This window comes from Frankliniella occidentalis, unplaced genomic scaffold (genome assembly GCF_000697945.3).
Source record: "Frankliniella occidentalis isolate FOCC.00 unplaced genomic scaffold, Focc_3.1 Scaffold3, whole genome shotgun sequence".
NCBI classification, from domain to species: Eukaryota; Metazoa; Arthropoda; class Insecta; order Thysanoptera; family Thripidae; genus Frankliniella; species Frankliniella occidentalis.
Window position 1 is genome coordinate 1,614,262 of NW_026267133.1, and position 17,994 is coordinate 1,632,255.

At 44.3% G+C, this 17,994-nt stretch overlaps 1 protein-coding gene across 7 annotated transcripts in view; it reads right to left on the minus strand.

The window, feature by feature from the left end:
• LOC113211626 (gamma-aminobutyric acid receptor subunit beta) overlaps nt 1–17,994 on the minus strand; it is a 92,972-nt gene that overhangs the window by 5,449 nt on the left and 69,529 nt on the right. For 6 of the 7 annotated variants that reach the window (XM_052267245.1, XM_052267239.1, XM_052267233.1 and 3 more), the window contains 7 exons: nt 17,192–17,418; nt 17,023–17,105; nt 12,333–12,470; nt 8,162–8,446; nt 7,355–7,491; nt 743–814; nt 104–406 (listed from right to left, as the gene is read on the minus strand). In XM_052267245.1, the coding sequence (XP_052123205.1) occupies nt 104–406; nt 743–814; nt 7,355–7,491; nt 8,162–8,446; nt 12,333–12,470; nt 17,023–17,105; nt 17,192–17,418 (1,245 nt within the window). The remainder of the gene's footprint in view (nt 1–103; nt 407–742; nt 815–7,354; nt 7,492–8,161; nt 8,447–12,332; nt 12,471–17,022; nt 17,106–17,191; nt 17,419–17,994) is intronic. The other variant, XM_052267254.1, reaches the window with a different exon arrangement.

Below are 17,994 nucleotides of genomic sequence, written 5' to 3' on the forward strand. Positions count from 1 at the left end.
CTCTCTCTCTCTCTCAATCAATCTCTCTCTCTCTCTCCCTTTCTCTCGTTTCACGTACATCCACACGCACACACACACACACGCAATGTGCTACGAACTCAACTCTTTCGCTCCCTGCCGCGCTGCCGCAGCTGCCCGTCCTGGACACGGTCCCGTAGCGCCCTGGCCCCGCCATGCTGTGTCCCTGGCCCCCCATCGGACCCATGGACATGTGGGACATGCCGTGGTGACCCATGGGGCCGCCCATTGGACCGCCCATGGGGCCTCCCATCTGACCGCCCATAGGTCCACCCATCGGACCCCCCATGGGGCCGTGGCTGCCCCCGTGTCCCCCGTGCCCCCCGTGGCCCCCGTGGCCGGGGAGCGTGTGCGTCCGCCCGTGGCTCTGCGCGCCCTGCAGGGCCACCTGCAACGACAGCCGACAGGCGTTATTGTTGCCTAGCACTGAAATTGTGAAAAATATTAGGCAACACACAGTTATCTGTTTCTTTTCGGTTGTCATCCGGGACCTTTCACTACGTTGATCTACATTTCTGACTGTCTATTTGATCGTTAACAACATCTTTTCTAAGACAGATTGTTTTAGGTTTTTGAGACTAACATGACACGACGCGTAATGCGTGGTCCGTAGTGTGCACATGAAACTTAAATAGATACTCGCGGCGCTCCGACTTTCTAAACTAAAACGAACTAAATCGATTTGGTCGGGGGCGTCGCTTTACATGAAGATGCTGTAACTTACATATTGGTAATGAGTGGAGGCGTGCGAGTTTCCAGGAATCGGTCCGCAGCCCGGCGGCGGGCCGGCCGAACCCTAGACACACAAGGAAGGCATGGTGCACACACATCAACGGAATGTTATGCGCGGTTCTCACCCTCTCAAAAATACACTCTTCAAAACATTTTAGACATCAAAATATATCATGCATTGTTTGCTCACTCAGTTTTGGCGTTTCCGTTAAAATCCTGAGTGCAATTTGAAGTTCGCATTGTTTGCGCCCTTCGTGCTCCAGAATTAACTGGGCCACTGAGTTCTCATGCAACAGGGCCCAACGCCTCACTCCTCAGTGGCAACAAACCAAAATATATTTTCCTCGTTTCAAAACCCTTTTTATAAACAAGTAACGTTTAGCCCAATGGGTGCGGCTATGCTGGCATGACGGTCTGCGTCTGCCTTCAGAGAGTATCGTGATTAACTAGCAAACTTAGATGGAGGAAAGGTATTTCAATGAAAATTGCATTAAGGCATGAAAGGTTAGACAGCTGTCCAATATCTCATGCACTAACGTGAAGTATGAAGATGAGAAGGGGAAATCTCGTAGCGAGAAAAGAAACAAGTCTACTTATGAGGAGAAAGTGGAAGAATAAAATATTTTAAAAAAACGAATCAAATATATATGATAAATGTGACAAATGTGCGTATATATACAATATTATAGTTTTCACGTCTTGCTCAGCTCAAAATTCTAAAATATAACAAAAATACTCATAAGAATTTGTGAAACCGACGAAGCTTTAGGTAAACGTTGCGCTGCGACCGCGCTATCTCTACGTTTTGTGCACACACTCGTCTCGTAGTGATGGGGATGCCTCTGGTGCCCTGGCGGGTGCCCTGGTGTGTGGCAGCTTACACCCATACAGAGAGGGAAGGGCGGTGGCGGGGACAGGGCGGTTACAGGCCAAGGCGAGGCAGTGGCGGCAGTCTATCAGAACCCAGTACTACAAAGCGTCGGAGGTCGTCTGGCGTCTGTTGCAGCGACTCCATCAACAAACGGACGGATGGAAAAAGAGAATACTTGCTGAGCCGAGCCGGGCTGTTGAGTAGAGCCCTGCTGTCGAGCGGTGAAAGACAGAGCGCGCGCTTTCGCGGCAGGGCAACCAAGCACTGAATAAGGCGGTCTGTTGTTGGTTTGAAGTTCTGCTGATCGTTGGCCAACCCGCCTGCCCCGTGGGCTGTCCTCCTGGATAGCCTGCAGGCGGGACTCGTGTCCTACAGTTCTACTCAACAAGTGCTGTGCTACTGCAGCAGGCATTGCAGGCAATTTTTCAACCAGTGCTTCCCTCCCATTTTGTGGCCGTGTCTTTTAAACCCTTGTTGTTTGGACATTGACAGATCAAAGTACATGTTGCCAATTTACTCTTTATTCAACACAGTCACTGGAATTCCAAGTTTACAAATTTGTTCACCAGCTTAATGTGCACATCGAAAGCTATGGGGCGTTCATAATCCAAACAATAACTTTTGACGTTTTGCTCAATACAATTACTCAATTTCTTTGGGGAAAGCAAGGAAATCTTGAAAACTGAACATAATGCGTATCTTCAAGATTTTACTGCGCTTTTCCTCGTGTCAAGGCTATGACACCGCGGTGTCTCGGATTTGCCTACACGAGGTAGGCAAACCAGCACGATGCAGTATCGTAGCGTAAACACACTGTACACTGATAAGTGCTCAAACATAATTTTGTTTTGCCAGAAATTGTTTCTTTCTGTAAGCAGTTTTCGAGTGCACACCCACCGTTCTGAGGTAAACGAAACCTAACGTTAAAAACAACTACATCTAAATCCTTCTTTTCAATCTTATGGAATAAAATTAAGGGGTATATAAATGCTACAAACGTTTAAAGGCTGTTGTGCCATTTCAATGACAAGAGATCTATCTCTGGTAGGACGAAATATGACGGCAAGGACTGTTCTACATTTCATAAGGCTAGTAATAAGAATCACATAATAATACTTATCAAATCACAATAGACTAAATAGTGACAACACAGTTTCGTCCATAAATATAGTGAAAGGGTCGGATTGGTGTACATGATGCTTTTTTGAGTGGTTTTGGATGACAGATTACACTTAGCCGTATAGAAAAATTACAGTCCGGATGTCCACGAAAATATTTCTGGAACTCTCAGGAGTTTTTGTACAGTCTGTTATCATATTTGATGTTATAGTTATTTATAAAAGGCTGGTTTTAACGAGAGAAAAGTATGTGTACACTACACGTAGAGGATCAATTTTATTCCGAAAAGCGCAACGTTTTCGTGCACATCCATGCCGGACGTAACTATGTTCCTAAAATTGAAAATGTCCAATTTAGGAACAAAATTGCCTCCTGGCCGGATATGCACGAAAACATTGCCTTTTTCCGAAAAAATTACCATTTTTTTGTAGAGTGTAATTAAAGCAAAGTTCACTGTAGAACAACGAATCATATCACCACCCGAGGCGTTCAAATTGAATGAACTCTCGGGAGCCATTAGATATTTCCGAGGAACCCAGAAAACAATCAAAACTTTAGATCTGTAATATTTTGAGGTTGTGCCTTTAGAAAATGGGAGTATGTAGCCTACATTCTTATGACATGAAAAAAAAAACCTGGGCAAGTATACGAAGACTTTACACATTCTACATGTATTCGGAAGTAGAAAGACCGTTTAAACTGTTTAAATCTGCTTTGACACATGCTAAAAAAATGTATAACTTCAATATCCAATTACATCCAACCGACAGATTATTATAAAAGAAACACCGCTAGATTCACATTGGTAAAACGTAATGTGGTTAGAATTGACGAGTAAAATACCCGTGGTTACACGACTTATCCTCCATCCCCTATAATATCGAAAGACTATAAGAGCGATAAACTGTACACTATCTACCGGTCATTGACAGGCATGAGCTTGAGCCATGGTTCAACTATGGCTTTTGATATAAAACTAGTTTAGACTCTTTATGTGCGCAAAATTTCTATGCATATATCGAAGACACATTTTTGTGCACTGCGCGTAATAAAAGCACAAAGCAGATGTCAGTCGATTTATATTTGTCGCCGATAAGCTTTAGACGCTCATCGGCATTGATATGTACGATACGCTATTTGAGGCACTCGTTACTCAGAGTAAGAGAAGCCCTATTACGCCGTGTAACCACATGATGCTGCATCATGAGCAGCAGGGGAAAATAAATAGGAAAATTAATAAACTTACTGATAAAACGTAATACCCCTATCAGTATTGGGGAGCACTAAATGACTTAAAATCCGAATAGAATAGAGCAGTGAGCATCAAAAGACACTTAATTATTGTACAATCGATTCTTAAAATAACCATCAAAAACCTTTTATAAAATGGAGTTCGAAATGGTGCAAGAAGACCACATTATGAAACGACGCCCAACCAACGACTAATTATTGGCATCTGAGGTTTTTATTGAGCTCACGTGTCCTGGTCCGTTATTCACAACCAATATCCTGCATTTACAGAACATTTTTAGTATAATTTTGGCCTTGTGGGCTTCTGGAAACACAAAACCCTGACAAGAAATGTCAAACTGCTAGAACACAGTGAGCTGTTTTACGACAGTGTCCCATATATATTTTCATGGTTTGTGACCGTGACAGCTCACGGCTGGTCGTTGGGACAGGAATGTTCTCATTTTAGGCAGAAGCCCCAGAACGTGGACCCATAACATACACAGACAAAAACAAACGTAGGACTGAAATCAGTCGTTATTATTCACAGTGACTATCGATTAGACTTCCATCACTAAAAGGCTCCATACGCCTTTCGATGGTATAACGTAGTTTTTCTACTGTTTTAAACACATGTCTGGCGCCATCACGTCGTGAGGCTTCTGGAGAACTGAAGGGGAGTTGGCACTGATGTGACATGCAGCGAGCAAGGCGCTGAGGCACATGCATGTCGGGTGTGCGCCGTACTTACACACGCACGCACACTACTTGTCCTCCTGCAACAGCACCAGGTCGTCAGCGACCACGTCGGCGATGTGCAGGTAGATGATCCAGTACATGAGGTTGAAGCACACAAAGCACACGGGGAAGATGATTCGCGAGTACTTGTCTATGTCGCTTGGCGTGATTCCGAGCAGCTTATTGTAGTCCTTGGTGGGGTGTGGCAGCAACAGAGGCTGCGAGGCCGGCCTACTCTCGCAATCCCCGCCCCGCCCGTTCACCGAGCTCACCAGCTCGCCGCCCTTCGAGTACGCCCTAGGGTCGTGAACTATGAAGCGCACGGCCTGAAACAGAGTGGGCCCCACCTCACCGACCTGCGAGCCTGCGAGTATGGTGACCAACTGCCTGTGCTGGGTCCAGGGCCGAGTGCCCGCCTTGCCTGCCTGCCTTGTCCGCGCTCACGCCGCCCGTTAACGGCAATACCCGTTTAAAAATGACTCCGGGCAAATGGGTTGCTCCACAGATGCGCGTTGGCTGAAGGAGGCCGAAAACGAAAGTCAGAAATGGAAGCCTCATCGCAGTACGCGAAATTGTCATAGTGTTTTCAGCGTCTGGCTGCTCCCGGATGCGGGGCGAAAATCGTAGGTGCTAGAATAGTTTATCAAACTTTTCATTTCTGACTTCCGGTTTTCTGCCTCTTTCACTGCAGCAGGCCTCTGAAGCACCGTATTACCGGAACTGGGCGGGAAACACGCGGGCGAAAGCCGAGGCACTGCCCGGGCTGTTTTCCGAACGGTGCCAGTTTGCGCCGGACCGAGTGCGCGCCTTCTTATTCTCGGGTGTTGCCCAGAATCACTTACAACAGGGGCAGTGAAGGAAAACGCGCTGGCCAGTAAGTGAATACCGTCCTTTGAAAACGAAACCCGGCAGCAAATATGCCGCGTACTTGTCTCTTATAATACTGGTTTTGTTATTTTGTTTAAAATGGGATATGAATGAGTTAGTGGAATGATTTTCAGTAAATATACAGTTTTGCTCGAGGTCTCGCCTTTGGGTCTCCGAGGCGTATGTTGATTGGTGAAGCAATGAATTGTCTATATGCTATGCTACTACTTTCAAAAATTTTGATTTCTGCCTGCACTATTTTTACATTACGCTCCAAACAACAGACAAAAATGGAAACTTTTTGTTGAATTTCAGAACGTTTTGTACATTTGCAGAGCAGTGACCGCCGCCCTCATAATTCGATGCCACACTCTTAGGCCGTTACTGATCATTTTACCCCTTTGTCGGTACTCCTGCAGCTTTACTTTTATACCTTTATTGGCTACTGACCACGCAGTAATTCATAATAATTCCCTTTAAAGTTACTAGCAATATCTTCCTTTATCAGTAAGTTACTAAAAAAAGTATAAAGAACTAAATAAAAAAAGGCAGCAAATCCAGCTGCATAAAAACGCAACTATATGGGTACTAATAAAAATAAATCAGTACAGGTCTGAGAGTGTAGAGTTGGAGACATCGCCAAGCAATCGCCGTGCCCTCCCCGCCACCTGTGTCCTACCGTAGTGCAAGCAGCACGGGAGTAGTGACAGCCAGGGATCGCAAGCTACACCTTGACTGTCATTACTCATAGGAAGAAATAGAGATAGAAGGAAAGCAAGTAAACTGTTATACGTCCAACTGATGTGTTGATAAACAAGAAATGGTTAACGTGTTTAACACGGGTGAGCGCGGACGGTTGGTTCACCATACTCTCTGACGCCATGCCAAGCAGTGTCGCACCCTCATGGTCCCTGATACGAAAGCCACTGCCAACCGTTAACCTTCTTCAAGGAAAGTTGCTTAACAGAAGTGGCCCACACAAACCATATTTTATCTCAGTTACACTATAGCGCATGCAGGCATGGGGACGCGTCGCTTACTCACTCGCTAGGGGCCATAAGGTGCCGTGGTGAGTGGCAAACCCACCCACACAGCTGCATGCGGTACAGTAGAGCTACAAATTTTGCCGGGTCTGTGGGGTATCCTATAGGCCAGTTTTTAAAACGAGACTTGAGATTCGATTAATTTAATGACGAAAGAAAAACGTGGCTAGGAAATTTGAACTTTGTGGGTTAACAGGTTGGCTTTGACTCGAAAAACGAAGTGTTATAAATTATCTCCTCTTCTACCATACATTGTCCCTTGCATTTAATACTTTCATTGGTGATTGATGCACACATTTCTATGCACTTTTGGAACTATTTCACCTTCTTTGGTTTAGTTCGAAAAAAATTACAAATTTTCCGCGGTTTATAGCCTGATTGTATGACATTAAGATTGATAGTATTTACCAAACATTTTCGGCCGTTCGAGCCACTACCACTCATGTAAAGACCAACGATATGTTGATACCTCGACAGACGATTCTTTGTGCGTTCAGTGAACCGGTTGTGAGAGTTTTCTTTTAGGTTAAACAATTAGCTTTAAAACTATTATATTTATCAAAAGGGGACACGTTTTTATCTGTTCCCAGAAAGGGACATAGATATTTACGTTACAAATTTATAAAAAAATATTTAATTTAAATTGAAGACATGTGTTTTGTAGAATCATATTTTCTGTGAGAAATATGTTAACTTTGTGCGAGGTGCGAGGTGCGCGTGCAGCGTGCAAACTTACCGTCTGCTTCGGCGCGTGTTCACCCTCTGGAGGCATTTCTGCCCCGGCTTTCTTCTGCTCAGCAATCTTCTGGATGGCGAGGAACCGGTTCTTTCTCATCTGTATTCTTTTGGCCATATAACCAACAGTCGCATACTCTGTAATAAATAGGTAGTAATTAGGCCATTGTAAGTGGCACTAGTGTGCCCTAACACTTAAATCTAATGACCTTTTCTCTTCATAGCGTATAAATTTCCCGGTTCGGTTCATGCATTTTGAATACGCTAGGATAAGGAAATTTGTGTGCACAGAAAAAGTTCAAAAGTTTTTAGTGTGTATGTCGTTCTTACACCCTTACTGGCGTTTTGAAAAGAACTTGCTACTCATTATTTGGATAGTCTTACTACCGAGCAAATGAGTTCAATGTTTATTTTCGAACAGTCAGCTGTGGATGTAGGTTACTCTCCAAGATAACGCCATTAGGTTTCATTTTCTGCATTAAGTTCACTCCACAGTAAATAATGATGACTGAGATTTTGAAAAACTGGACCTACGTTACATAAAGCATATGTAAGCATGTACTATGGCAAGTACATCCCTTACTATGTGCAATCTTATTTGTTAAGGCTACTAAGAAGCACACCGTTGGGTTTGTATTGTTGTTGGTTCATTACACATTAACAACACGAGTCATCAAAAAATAATTATATACAGGTTACATGCTAATTAACTAACATTGTTTTTTACAGTGTGTGCCACTCTAGAAAATATTGTTTCGTTTTTCCGGAAAAACAAACGTGACCTACAGGAGACATTTATGTAACTTACCTAAAAGCGAAGCGAACACCATCACGAAACAGGTGCCCAGGTAGATGTCAATTGATTTTACATAGGAAATCTTTGGCAGCGCAGCGTTAGTTGAGGACATTAGCGTTGTCATGGTGAGCACAGTGGTGACACCGAGAGATACTCGGGCTGGTGTAGCATTTCGGTTCAGCCAGAAGCTGACCCAGGAGATGATGACAATTAGTCCAGAGGGGATGTAGATCTGGATGAGGTAGTAGCCCATACTCCTCACGAACTGGATCTCACAGGCAAGTCGCGAGTAGTTTCCTGTCAAATGAATTTGATTAGCGCAAAGTCAAGGAAACCTTAACTAAAATGTTTTTGCATTTGGAAAATCTGCGGTTTTGGACGCATTGCTCTCAAATCGATTTATTTTTCAGCGCAAACTCTTGCAATTCCGGTCAAAGAGTGACCTGATGAATATGGGATAATCCAGAAAGTATGTCCGTTTTTCACAAATTCATTTTAGAAATTACGGGACCTCGGCGCCTGTGAGACTTGGGGTAGGTGAACCCGCATTACATGCATGTCCGCAGACAATATGTTGCCTACCTACCAGGCGCCATGAGAGCTCGCAAAGGCTGAACTTGGGGGGTTCGTATCGGCGAATGACGAACGTACATTGTGGATAGTCCCTATGGTGTTCAATTGCTTAACATTCATAAGTTGCAACTGCAATCCAAAGACTTGCAAGTGCCCTGTAGTTGTGTACTTGCACACTTTAAAAAATCATCTGATACTACGGGACTGGCAACGGACATTCCGTTATATCATAGTTTAGGAAAGAGGTACGGAAGAACCATTTGAGTTGGACCATGTTACTAAATTCAGGGTACGGACACGTCCGAAAAATAATTGCCGCTTGTATCCGTTAAATACGTTATACGGTTGCGTCGCACCCCACAAATGAGGTATGGAACAAGCCGGAACAGCTGGTTTGCTTCGACCGTAAAACTAAATTTAGGGTACGGACACGCTCGGAAAATAATTGCCGCTGTAGTCCGTTGTTTTTTTTTTTTTCTCACAGTGCAGGTGTTCAACTCGGTAGCTATGCTTTAGGTATGCAGCTCCGTTGGTAAACACCTTAGATTGGCAGCCCACTGTGTGGGAAGTGTTTAACAGAGGAGATCTAACTTAAAAAGGTTCAAATACCAAGTTAAACACTTGCAAGTATACTACTACTGAACCTGCAGTTTTGCACATACAAGTGTTAAGCTGTTGAACACTTGATTTATCAGTGAAATGACGTACACTCTAAACTTAACGGACCATTTTGTGCGCATCCAGACCGAATACAATTTTGTTCATAAAACAGGAAAAATTGTGTAAAATTTTACAATTTTTACCCAATTTTAGGAAACCTTTTCTGTCCCTAATGTGCACAAAACGTTGCCGTGAACAAAACACGGTTCTTTTTTAATTAGACTGTAATAAAGTTACTTCGGAAATTGATATAGAAAAATTAAAGTTTCGTAAAAGAATGACTGAGGGGTCAACTATCAATATATTTAATAAGTGGCAAACCAATTTCTACTAAAAACACTATAAAATACTACAACGTAACACATGCGAAACAATGTCAGAATAACAGCATTCAATAAGATCTGTAAGTTACATTATATAGCTATTAACACTAAAACCGCGCAAAGAAGGATCATTTTTGGCTTTCTGGCCGATTTTATTGCCCCCCCCCCCAGCGTGCAGTAAATTTGTAAATGGGAATTTTTTTGAAATTAAAATTTAAAGCCTCGGTGTTGGTTGTTTTGGCACCCATCCCACACATACGCAATAAATTTTCTGGCGTTCTTCATCCGTCCCATGAGGGCGGTCAGGAGGTGCTGTCTACGCGGCTTTCCGCTCTCTCTCAAATTCTTATTAGTCTTTTTTCAATTTAAGCGCCAAAACGCTTGTATCCACGCTTGAAATTTGTCAAAAGTGCAGAATACAAAAATTAATCCACTGAGGATTGAGGGTGTACACCGATTGTGCTCCCATTTCTGACATTCGCTTACATGAATGAATATAAATAACGGTTTGTCTTTAAAGAGAGCGTCGTCATAACTATCTTTAAAGTTGCAGAAAATACGCGAATCAATCCTTACGTAAAAATTAACCCTTCCGCGGTTCTAGTGTCAATTCTTAACTATGGTTGCGACGGCAGCAGAGTGGAGCCAGCTGCACTTATGAATCAGTATAACGACTAAAACAGTAAATTTTGGTCAAGTAATCATCTGCCAGTCCAAAAGTCCCATGCGCTTCATGGAATCCCATTAACACTTTTCCATGGCAGAAGGATCGTTTTCCATGAGCAGCCTCTTTTCCATAAGGAAGCAGCTAGGACCTTCATGGAAATTAATGTCACCATGGGGTCGGAACTAGCTTTCCATGAGACGTACAATGGAAACAGTGCCTATGCTACCATCACGTCTCTTTCGACAAAACTTCCCATGAAACTTAGTTAAGAGCGCTGTGAAATCTGTGTTCAATAGAATATCGGTCTAAAATTTAGTATGTAGCACCTTAGTCAAAATCTAGTAGGGCAATTTTGATTTCATTTCAATTTAAGCACTTTTTATGTTATCTCGTTAACGGCTTTAGCTGCGTGGAAACAGACGGATCGGATTCGACTCGGCCTCGGTTCTGACACCTCGAAACCATGCTTCGTTGACATCAGTAAGACTGACTTTGACTTAAGTAACCAACTGATTTACTCTTTAATTTACCATGGTAAAGTTGTCTATAGGCTAGGACTTGTTCCATGGCGGCCACGACATGGAGTTTCAATACAGGTCCATTGAAAAAACCGGAAAAAAAACTCATGGAAAAGCGGCAAAAAAGGTAAAGTTCTCCCTTGGAAAGTCAATGTCCCGTCCCACGACGTTTCATGGCAACCCATCGGTCACGGAAAGCTCCATGGGATTTTGGGACTAGGCTTTTAAGGCTTTGGAAAATGTTCCAAAATTGTTGTTGGTACTTTGATTTATGGTGTTTTTTCTTAGAACTATGATAGCTCCACTTTGCTTTTACTTACCGCTAATGGTCAGCAACAAATTTACAGAATCTAATTTAATTAACCATGCACATGTTTGCGATCCGTAGAAAAATATTCCAAACCGGTCACTATAAATATTTTAAGATCCGGCCTTACCTTTTAATAAGGCGTGGTAAAGAAGTAGTTTGTATTTAAGAAAAAAAGTTGTTAAATATTTAGAAAACTGGCGTGTTTCCTCATCGGTTTGTTGAAGTGAGTTACAAAGAATAAATTATGAAGCTTTATTTGATAAAAAGTCCTTACTTTAAGGGTTTTGTTAAACTGTTTTTAGAGTCGTTAGGACTTACCGCAACATGAAAGACACTTTTTCAAGTGTCTCGTTTGGACGGGGAATCAGAAAGCTTTACTGTACCTGTAAATCTCGTTACTTGAACAGTGATACGCAAAACTACCGAAGTTGTTGGGATATGTGCATGAATTATGTATACTAGAAATGTGAAGACGACGCTTCATAGAGCTATCCACCAATATTTGCTAACAATATGTAGTTTAACTGCTAAGCGGAATGTTTTGATTGATCTTAATACTTGACACTTAAAGAGAATAGATTTTGCAGGCTACAGAGAAGCTGATGGAGAGTTCCACGACTATATGCACCGTGTTATCTACTCTAACATGCATAGTGACCGTGAAAACTCTCCTTGAAGCGTGAACCAATGAACCCAAGCGTCACTTTTCCCATTAGAACAGACGTTTCTAGTCTGTTTTCTGGGCAGTTAAAATAATACTATACTCCCCAAATGTTAGGGTTGCCACATTTATAGATAAATTAGAGAAAAATGACTGAAAATTAAACTAAGATTCTGCTCCGAAGCGATAATAGCGCCCTTTATTTGTCAGATTAAAATAAGATATTTAAGAGTCCCGCATAAGAGGTCACGAGCCCCAAAACATTGCAGAGCTAACACTTCACCCTATGTTTTCCCGGCAACCCTAACCCCCATGTAGGCTCATCGGTCGCCATGACTCGGGCATGCGCGGCTCGGCCGGGAGCCGACCTCAGCCGATCGGCACGGCAAAGTTTGCAGCAGTGGCAGTAGCAGACTACTCAAACAAAACAAATATAATGTGAAGAGGTGGAGGGTGTAGAGCGGGTGATACCTGTGGTCAGACTAATTTCCATAGCTCTCTGTCGGTGCCCCAGGACTTTAAACTGCGGCAGAGAAACCTCGTTCGACACCCCCACCGAGTTGGGCCCCTCGTTCCATTTATAGCGGATGTCCCTCATTGTATACCCGACTGGACAGAGAAAAGAATCGGCATGAGCAATGCAGCCTGCCGGTGAACACTTACCTGCACACCAGGCCCCCGCCTGCCCTCCCGCTAGCCCACAACAAGACGGGAGCGACCCGCGCCGTACAGCCGGGCAGGGGCAGGCCCCCACTCGGCAATCCGGCCGGACAAAACACACAAAACAGCACTATGGGTGCTCCCGCACAGGTAGAGCGCTTGCCGCGGGCTGTACTGGTCTGTGGATGGGCGGGCAGGTCGGGGGCGGCGCCAGGCCTGAGTACCACTCGCATCGGAATCCATAAACAGAGCACAATGAACGCAGAAAGTGTGTATTGTCTAACAGCACGTGCGTTGGTTAGGATGAATTGACGACAGATATCCAGCGAATGGTGCGCTAGCCTGGCGCCCTGTGAAAGGCTCACTCCCTGGTGGCGAAAGAGTGAGTAAGTGAGAGCACAAACGGACGACAAGTGAGTGGCGGCGAGTCAAGCCCAATTCCGCCATATTGGTTTGGGTGCACGAGGTGGGTCGGGTCGCCGACTAATGCGACACCTTCAAATAAAAGCATAATACTTGTCTCGAAGAAAAGCGAGGATTCCGCCGCCCGGAAGCAGCCTAGCTGACATCCGTATACAAAGAGAAAATTTGTTTATCGCGAAATGAGGAGAGATATCATCTAGAACTTGCGTCAGATTGCCCGTTGAATATAAAAGAGAGTCGGCTACGTTCCGAAGTACTTGCTTTTGTTTCTGAAGTTGGCAACAGGGTGCCCTCGCTTTTGTTCGACGACTCAGCCGGGGAACCAGACAACTTCCTGTTCGAGGCTTCCTTTACCCGCAATCGCATTTACTTTGAGGAAGAGCTCTCGACAGCAGGAGAGTTCCGCTCGGCTCCGCCCGGCTCGGCTCGGGGAAGGAGAGGTGAAGAAGAGAATGCAAACAAGCATGGCTTAACCTAGGAGAGATCCAGGACTACCTGTGGACAGGTTAATTTCAGTCGTTTTTTGTCTGTGCCCGAGGACGCGGAACTGAGGCAGCTGCACCTCTTTGGCAATACCCACAGAGTGTACCCCTTCTCTCCACGCGTACCGAATATCTTGCATTGTGTACCCAACTGTGTGTGAGAGACACAAACAAAACAAAAAATAAAAAAATAGAAGAAATCAGCTAAATCGTTTATCGTCTATTAGTAGCAGTCTGCATATTAAGAAAGTGCGCATCGGGCTTCGAACATCTGCTTTCTTTCCCACCCCCACACGCCACCTGAATGGTCGCAGTGAGAGGAGGTTTTCCTTGCGACTCGTAAACCGGTGCGCGCTTAGAGATAGTAACAACATACACAGCTACATTACAAAGTACAAGAACAACAGTACAAGTCACACCATAAAATCCAATCATTCCAGTCTAGGGATAGGTATTATGCTAACAGTTATAGCGCTCAGGTATCGCATCAGGCAGCGTCGCACTACCAAGCCAGAGAAAAACAAGGCACCCGAGTGGCCACTAGAAGCGCCTCAAAGAAGTTGAAAAATCCGATTTCCTTTTAAAATTGTCTGGCTAGGAACAGTACTTCACTCGGCAAAGAGCAGGTGCGTCGGATCACACTCTGTACCCTAGTGTGAAATGAATTTTCTTCGACGTCGATTCGATATCTATTCAACGGAAGAATAATCGGATAATAGTCACTTTATCCACCCAAATCCACGTCTTTTCTAAATTTCGACGTCGAATCCACGTTAACATTTCTCACTGGGTACTTCCTGCTATGTAAAAGGTTCGAATCCATTTAAAAAACTGCCAGAAATGCCAGTAAGTGTGTCTATTTAAATAGAGACAGCGTTCTCTATGAACTGCAAAGGAAATGTGGTTGTCCACACCTATAGATTTCACGAAAAAAAAAAAACTCCAAATAAATCTTTCGACAGCGCATTCACGCCATCACCCTTCCTTGTTTTTGAAGTGATATAAAAAGCAGGAAGCGACGGCAAGCAGAGAGATGCGCATGCAGAGACTTCCGCAAAATCGGTGGCTGCTTCGTGCGTAAAGCTCTGACTACATTTCATAATTCCATGGTGTTGGCCATTGGTTTGGCCAAGAACTTACTCCGTTCTGTAAATTCTGAAATCGTCAGCAAACGTTGTAAGGCAATTTTAAAAATTTACAAAAAAAAAAAAACAAAAAAAAAAAACAGACGTGTCCGGCGAACCAAGCCACGTCTGCGGAGCTCGCGGTAACAAAGCCAGACCTGCCCCGGCCGAGTGCCCGGTAAGAAAGGCACATCTGCGGAACACCCGGTAACAAAGGCGCATCTCCATAAGAGATCCTACACACATGCCTCTTTTTTTTACCGGGGGGGGGGGGGGCAATAGTTAGCATCCCCTTCGGAGGACACTTCCTGCGCCCCTGCTTTAGGGGTAGGTTTGGTGCTATAAAGGTTATAGCTGCTTAGCCTTGTCGTTTTCAGTTTCAGGATTCCGCGAGTATTTGTAGATAATGAATCTGATTCTCTTCTGTTTTATGAGCTTTAAAATCTGGCCAAGGCTAAAAGCATGAGCGTGCACATAATACTACTTGTGCATTTCTAACCTCGTTCTATACGTCTTTTAAAGAAAGGTGACGATCTTTCTCCTCTACTTTTACAGCTTGTTTACTGTTGAAACCTATGCAAATCTGCTGGAAGTTAATCGTTTGCAATTCGTCTTTAAAATGCTAGCTAGTGTATGGCAAATCAACAGATCTTTATCGTGCTTCTTGAAATGCAAATTTGTGGCATCACAGGAAACTAGTTCGTTGTTACCAGAAATTCTAAAACAACTGAAGCGGACTTAAGGCAACCAAAGCATGCTTGAATTATAGGACAACAAGATGCCAGTTATACTGCAGAAGTTTTTTTTCTAATGCCGCGGCGGTCGTTTTTGTAAAGCAATGAAATATAATTTTTGCTGAAGATTGTTGCGGGACGTGTAGTGCATTACGGATCGTTCGATGGGTCCTACAAATAAATGCCCATGTCTCGTGCATCTAAAACAAAGAGGCCGATGACCCGGAGGCCTATAACAATTAGGCCGATGTCCCGGAGGTCTAAAACAAAGAGGCCGATGTCTCTTGGACATTGGACTTCGGACCTTTTGTTTCCAGTGAAATGCGGGCGAACAATTGGGAATACAAATGAATGACGAATGTCCAATCTACATTTTACGTCTTGGGTGGTTTCGTCATATTCCGCACGGATTTTCCGTACTTGACTGAAGGGGAAAGAAAGGTCCGATGTCCACTCCACGCGGCGCTCGGCACATCAGTCTTTCTTAAAAAGCAGCGTGAAACATCGGCATCTTTGTTTTAGACGCGCGAGACATCTGCGTTCATTCCTAGGACCCATCGCATAAAGAGATAAAAAAAGCAACTGTTTATAAGGGAAAAAAAACGATAACAAAATATGCGTAGCCTGCAAGTATAACTACATCCGCGCCCCATAGTCAGCAGTAGATGCACAATGCAGTTTGTACTCTCGCGTCACACGTGAGTGATTTCGTCGCGTTATGAAAAATGTACCCAATCATCTTAATGCTCTTTTTTCTGCCTGTTTACGAATCTGCTCTCCTTCCCCGGGCACGACGTTTAGTGCTGTTCATGAGAAGGAGACCGCGCCAACAACAAAACCAATCAGGGATGCGGGAGGGCCCGGGACGGTCGAGGTGTCCGAGCCAGAGGATTGGTTCCCCCGCGCCCCCGCCCCGCGCCCTCCTTTTCTGGGGCTGACTCAGCTCGCTACGTCACGTCATGCGATGACGGGGGACCATCTGAAAGTAGCGCTCGCTATGGGGTGCGTGATTAGGAAAGAAAACGATTAGTTCAGGTAATTGACTGTGCTCTGGGAGGCGAAAAGCTGCAATTCCCACGCGAAGCAAAAAAGAAAATATATATTTTTACTCAATTAATGTGACAAGCCCTCAATGCGAGACGCCCCAAACTTGTGTGGTCCCCCCTCGACGTTTCATGAACACCATAACAAAGACAGCAGGAACAAACAGGAACACGCCAGAACAGGTAAACCTGCAAATACATGTTTCATAGAAAAGTGTTTGGCAAATCGATTCAGTTTGCTCAGACACAGTGCGCTTTGCTGCAATCAGGTAAATTATTGGTTTGAAAAAGTGCCAGTAGATTGCCTTCTGGTACCATCATTCTAACGTTTCACAACGATACCTGTACAAAGCTAACTATTTTTTTTTTTCAGATCAGGCTGCACCGTGTAGAACACAATGAAGGATATTTGCTTAGAAGTAATAATAGTACATAAACCTTGTGCTTCTCGGAAGTCTGCTGCAAACATTGATTGTCTTACGAAATAACCGCTCGACCTTAGTACGCTTGTAATGTATTATTGCACTTAAACCATCACCAGTCCATCTGTTAGATTCTGTGCACTAATTTGGTTTACACGGAACATGGCAAAAACATTGAAACAGTACATGGATTGGTATATGCACCATTAGAATATGGACCTTAATAGTACCTGGTTAATAAAAAAGGTGTGCTTTTCTATGATTGATACTTACAGCTTTCTATTTCAATGTGGCATAATTGTCTGTCCATGGGAAAGTATTGAAGATTCATTGGACAAGAAGCTGTGATAGTTAATCTGAAAAAGAAAAACAACACAAACGTGATTTATAATCAAACAGTACGGTACTAATTTCCTCCTCAAAACGTAAAATTGTAACTTACCGAATCGATCTTGTAATGGATCCTGAGTGGTGAATACGAATGAACTCATTGCTGGTGGTTGCGATGTGAAAGTACGACTGCTTTTCGTTCACGAAGAATGTGTCAGGCACCCAGATATTTTTGATGAACTCTGAGCCGACGCTGAGCGTTTCGACCCCTGGCCTTTTTCTGAAGGCCAAACGTGGGTCCGTCCAGAATTGCCGGAAGTAAAAATCAAGTGTGAAGTCCTGGAAAGAACAAAACAAAATTTTCGCTTATAGTTCTCATCTAGAGCCAGAACACTACATATCGCCCAGTCTGTTTCTTTCTCTGAATTTCTTTTCTCTCGTTTAAACATATTCTGAGTCAACGTTTGACGCCACATCAACGGCACGTTTGATTACTTAGTCGAGCAAACTTGAAAGAAACAGACTCTGCTGTCGCCGAAAGGTCTGGGCCAAATGCAAGAGGCGGAGGGCGATGCAAACGGTGCCATGAGCCGTGCCCATTCATCAATAACCCAATTACTAAGGCTCGGCGGGGTGCGCTGCGCCGCGTCGTGCGTTCAGGGAATTATTAATTTCCGATCACGAGCTGAACCAGCGGCGGAGCAGCGAAGGCAGCCTGAGGGTGTGGTGCCGCGCCGACGACACTGGCTACGCTACGCCGTCGTCGAACTCCATGCCCAGGCTCGGCTCGGCCCTCAGCCAGCTCCCCATACCCTAACCTCGCTTCCCCACACAGCCCGTTTCGTTGCCCAACCTCGCGGTGCGACCTTGTTGTCTATCTGTCTTCTCCTTCTCGTCTGCCCGTCCGGCCCCCCC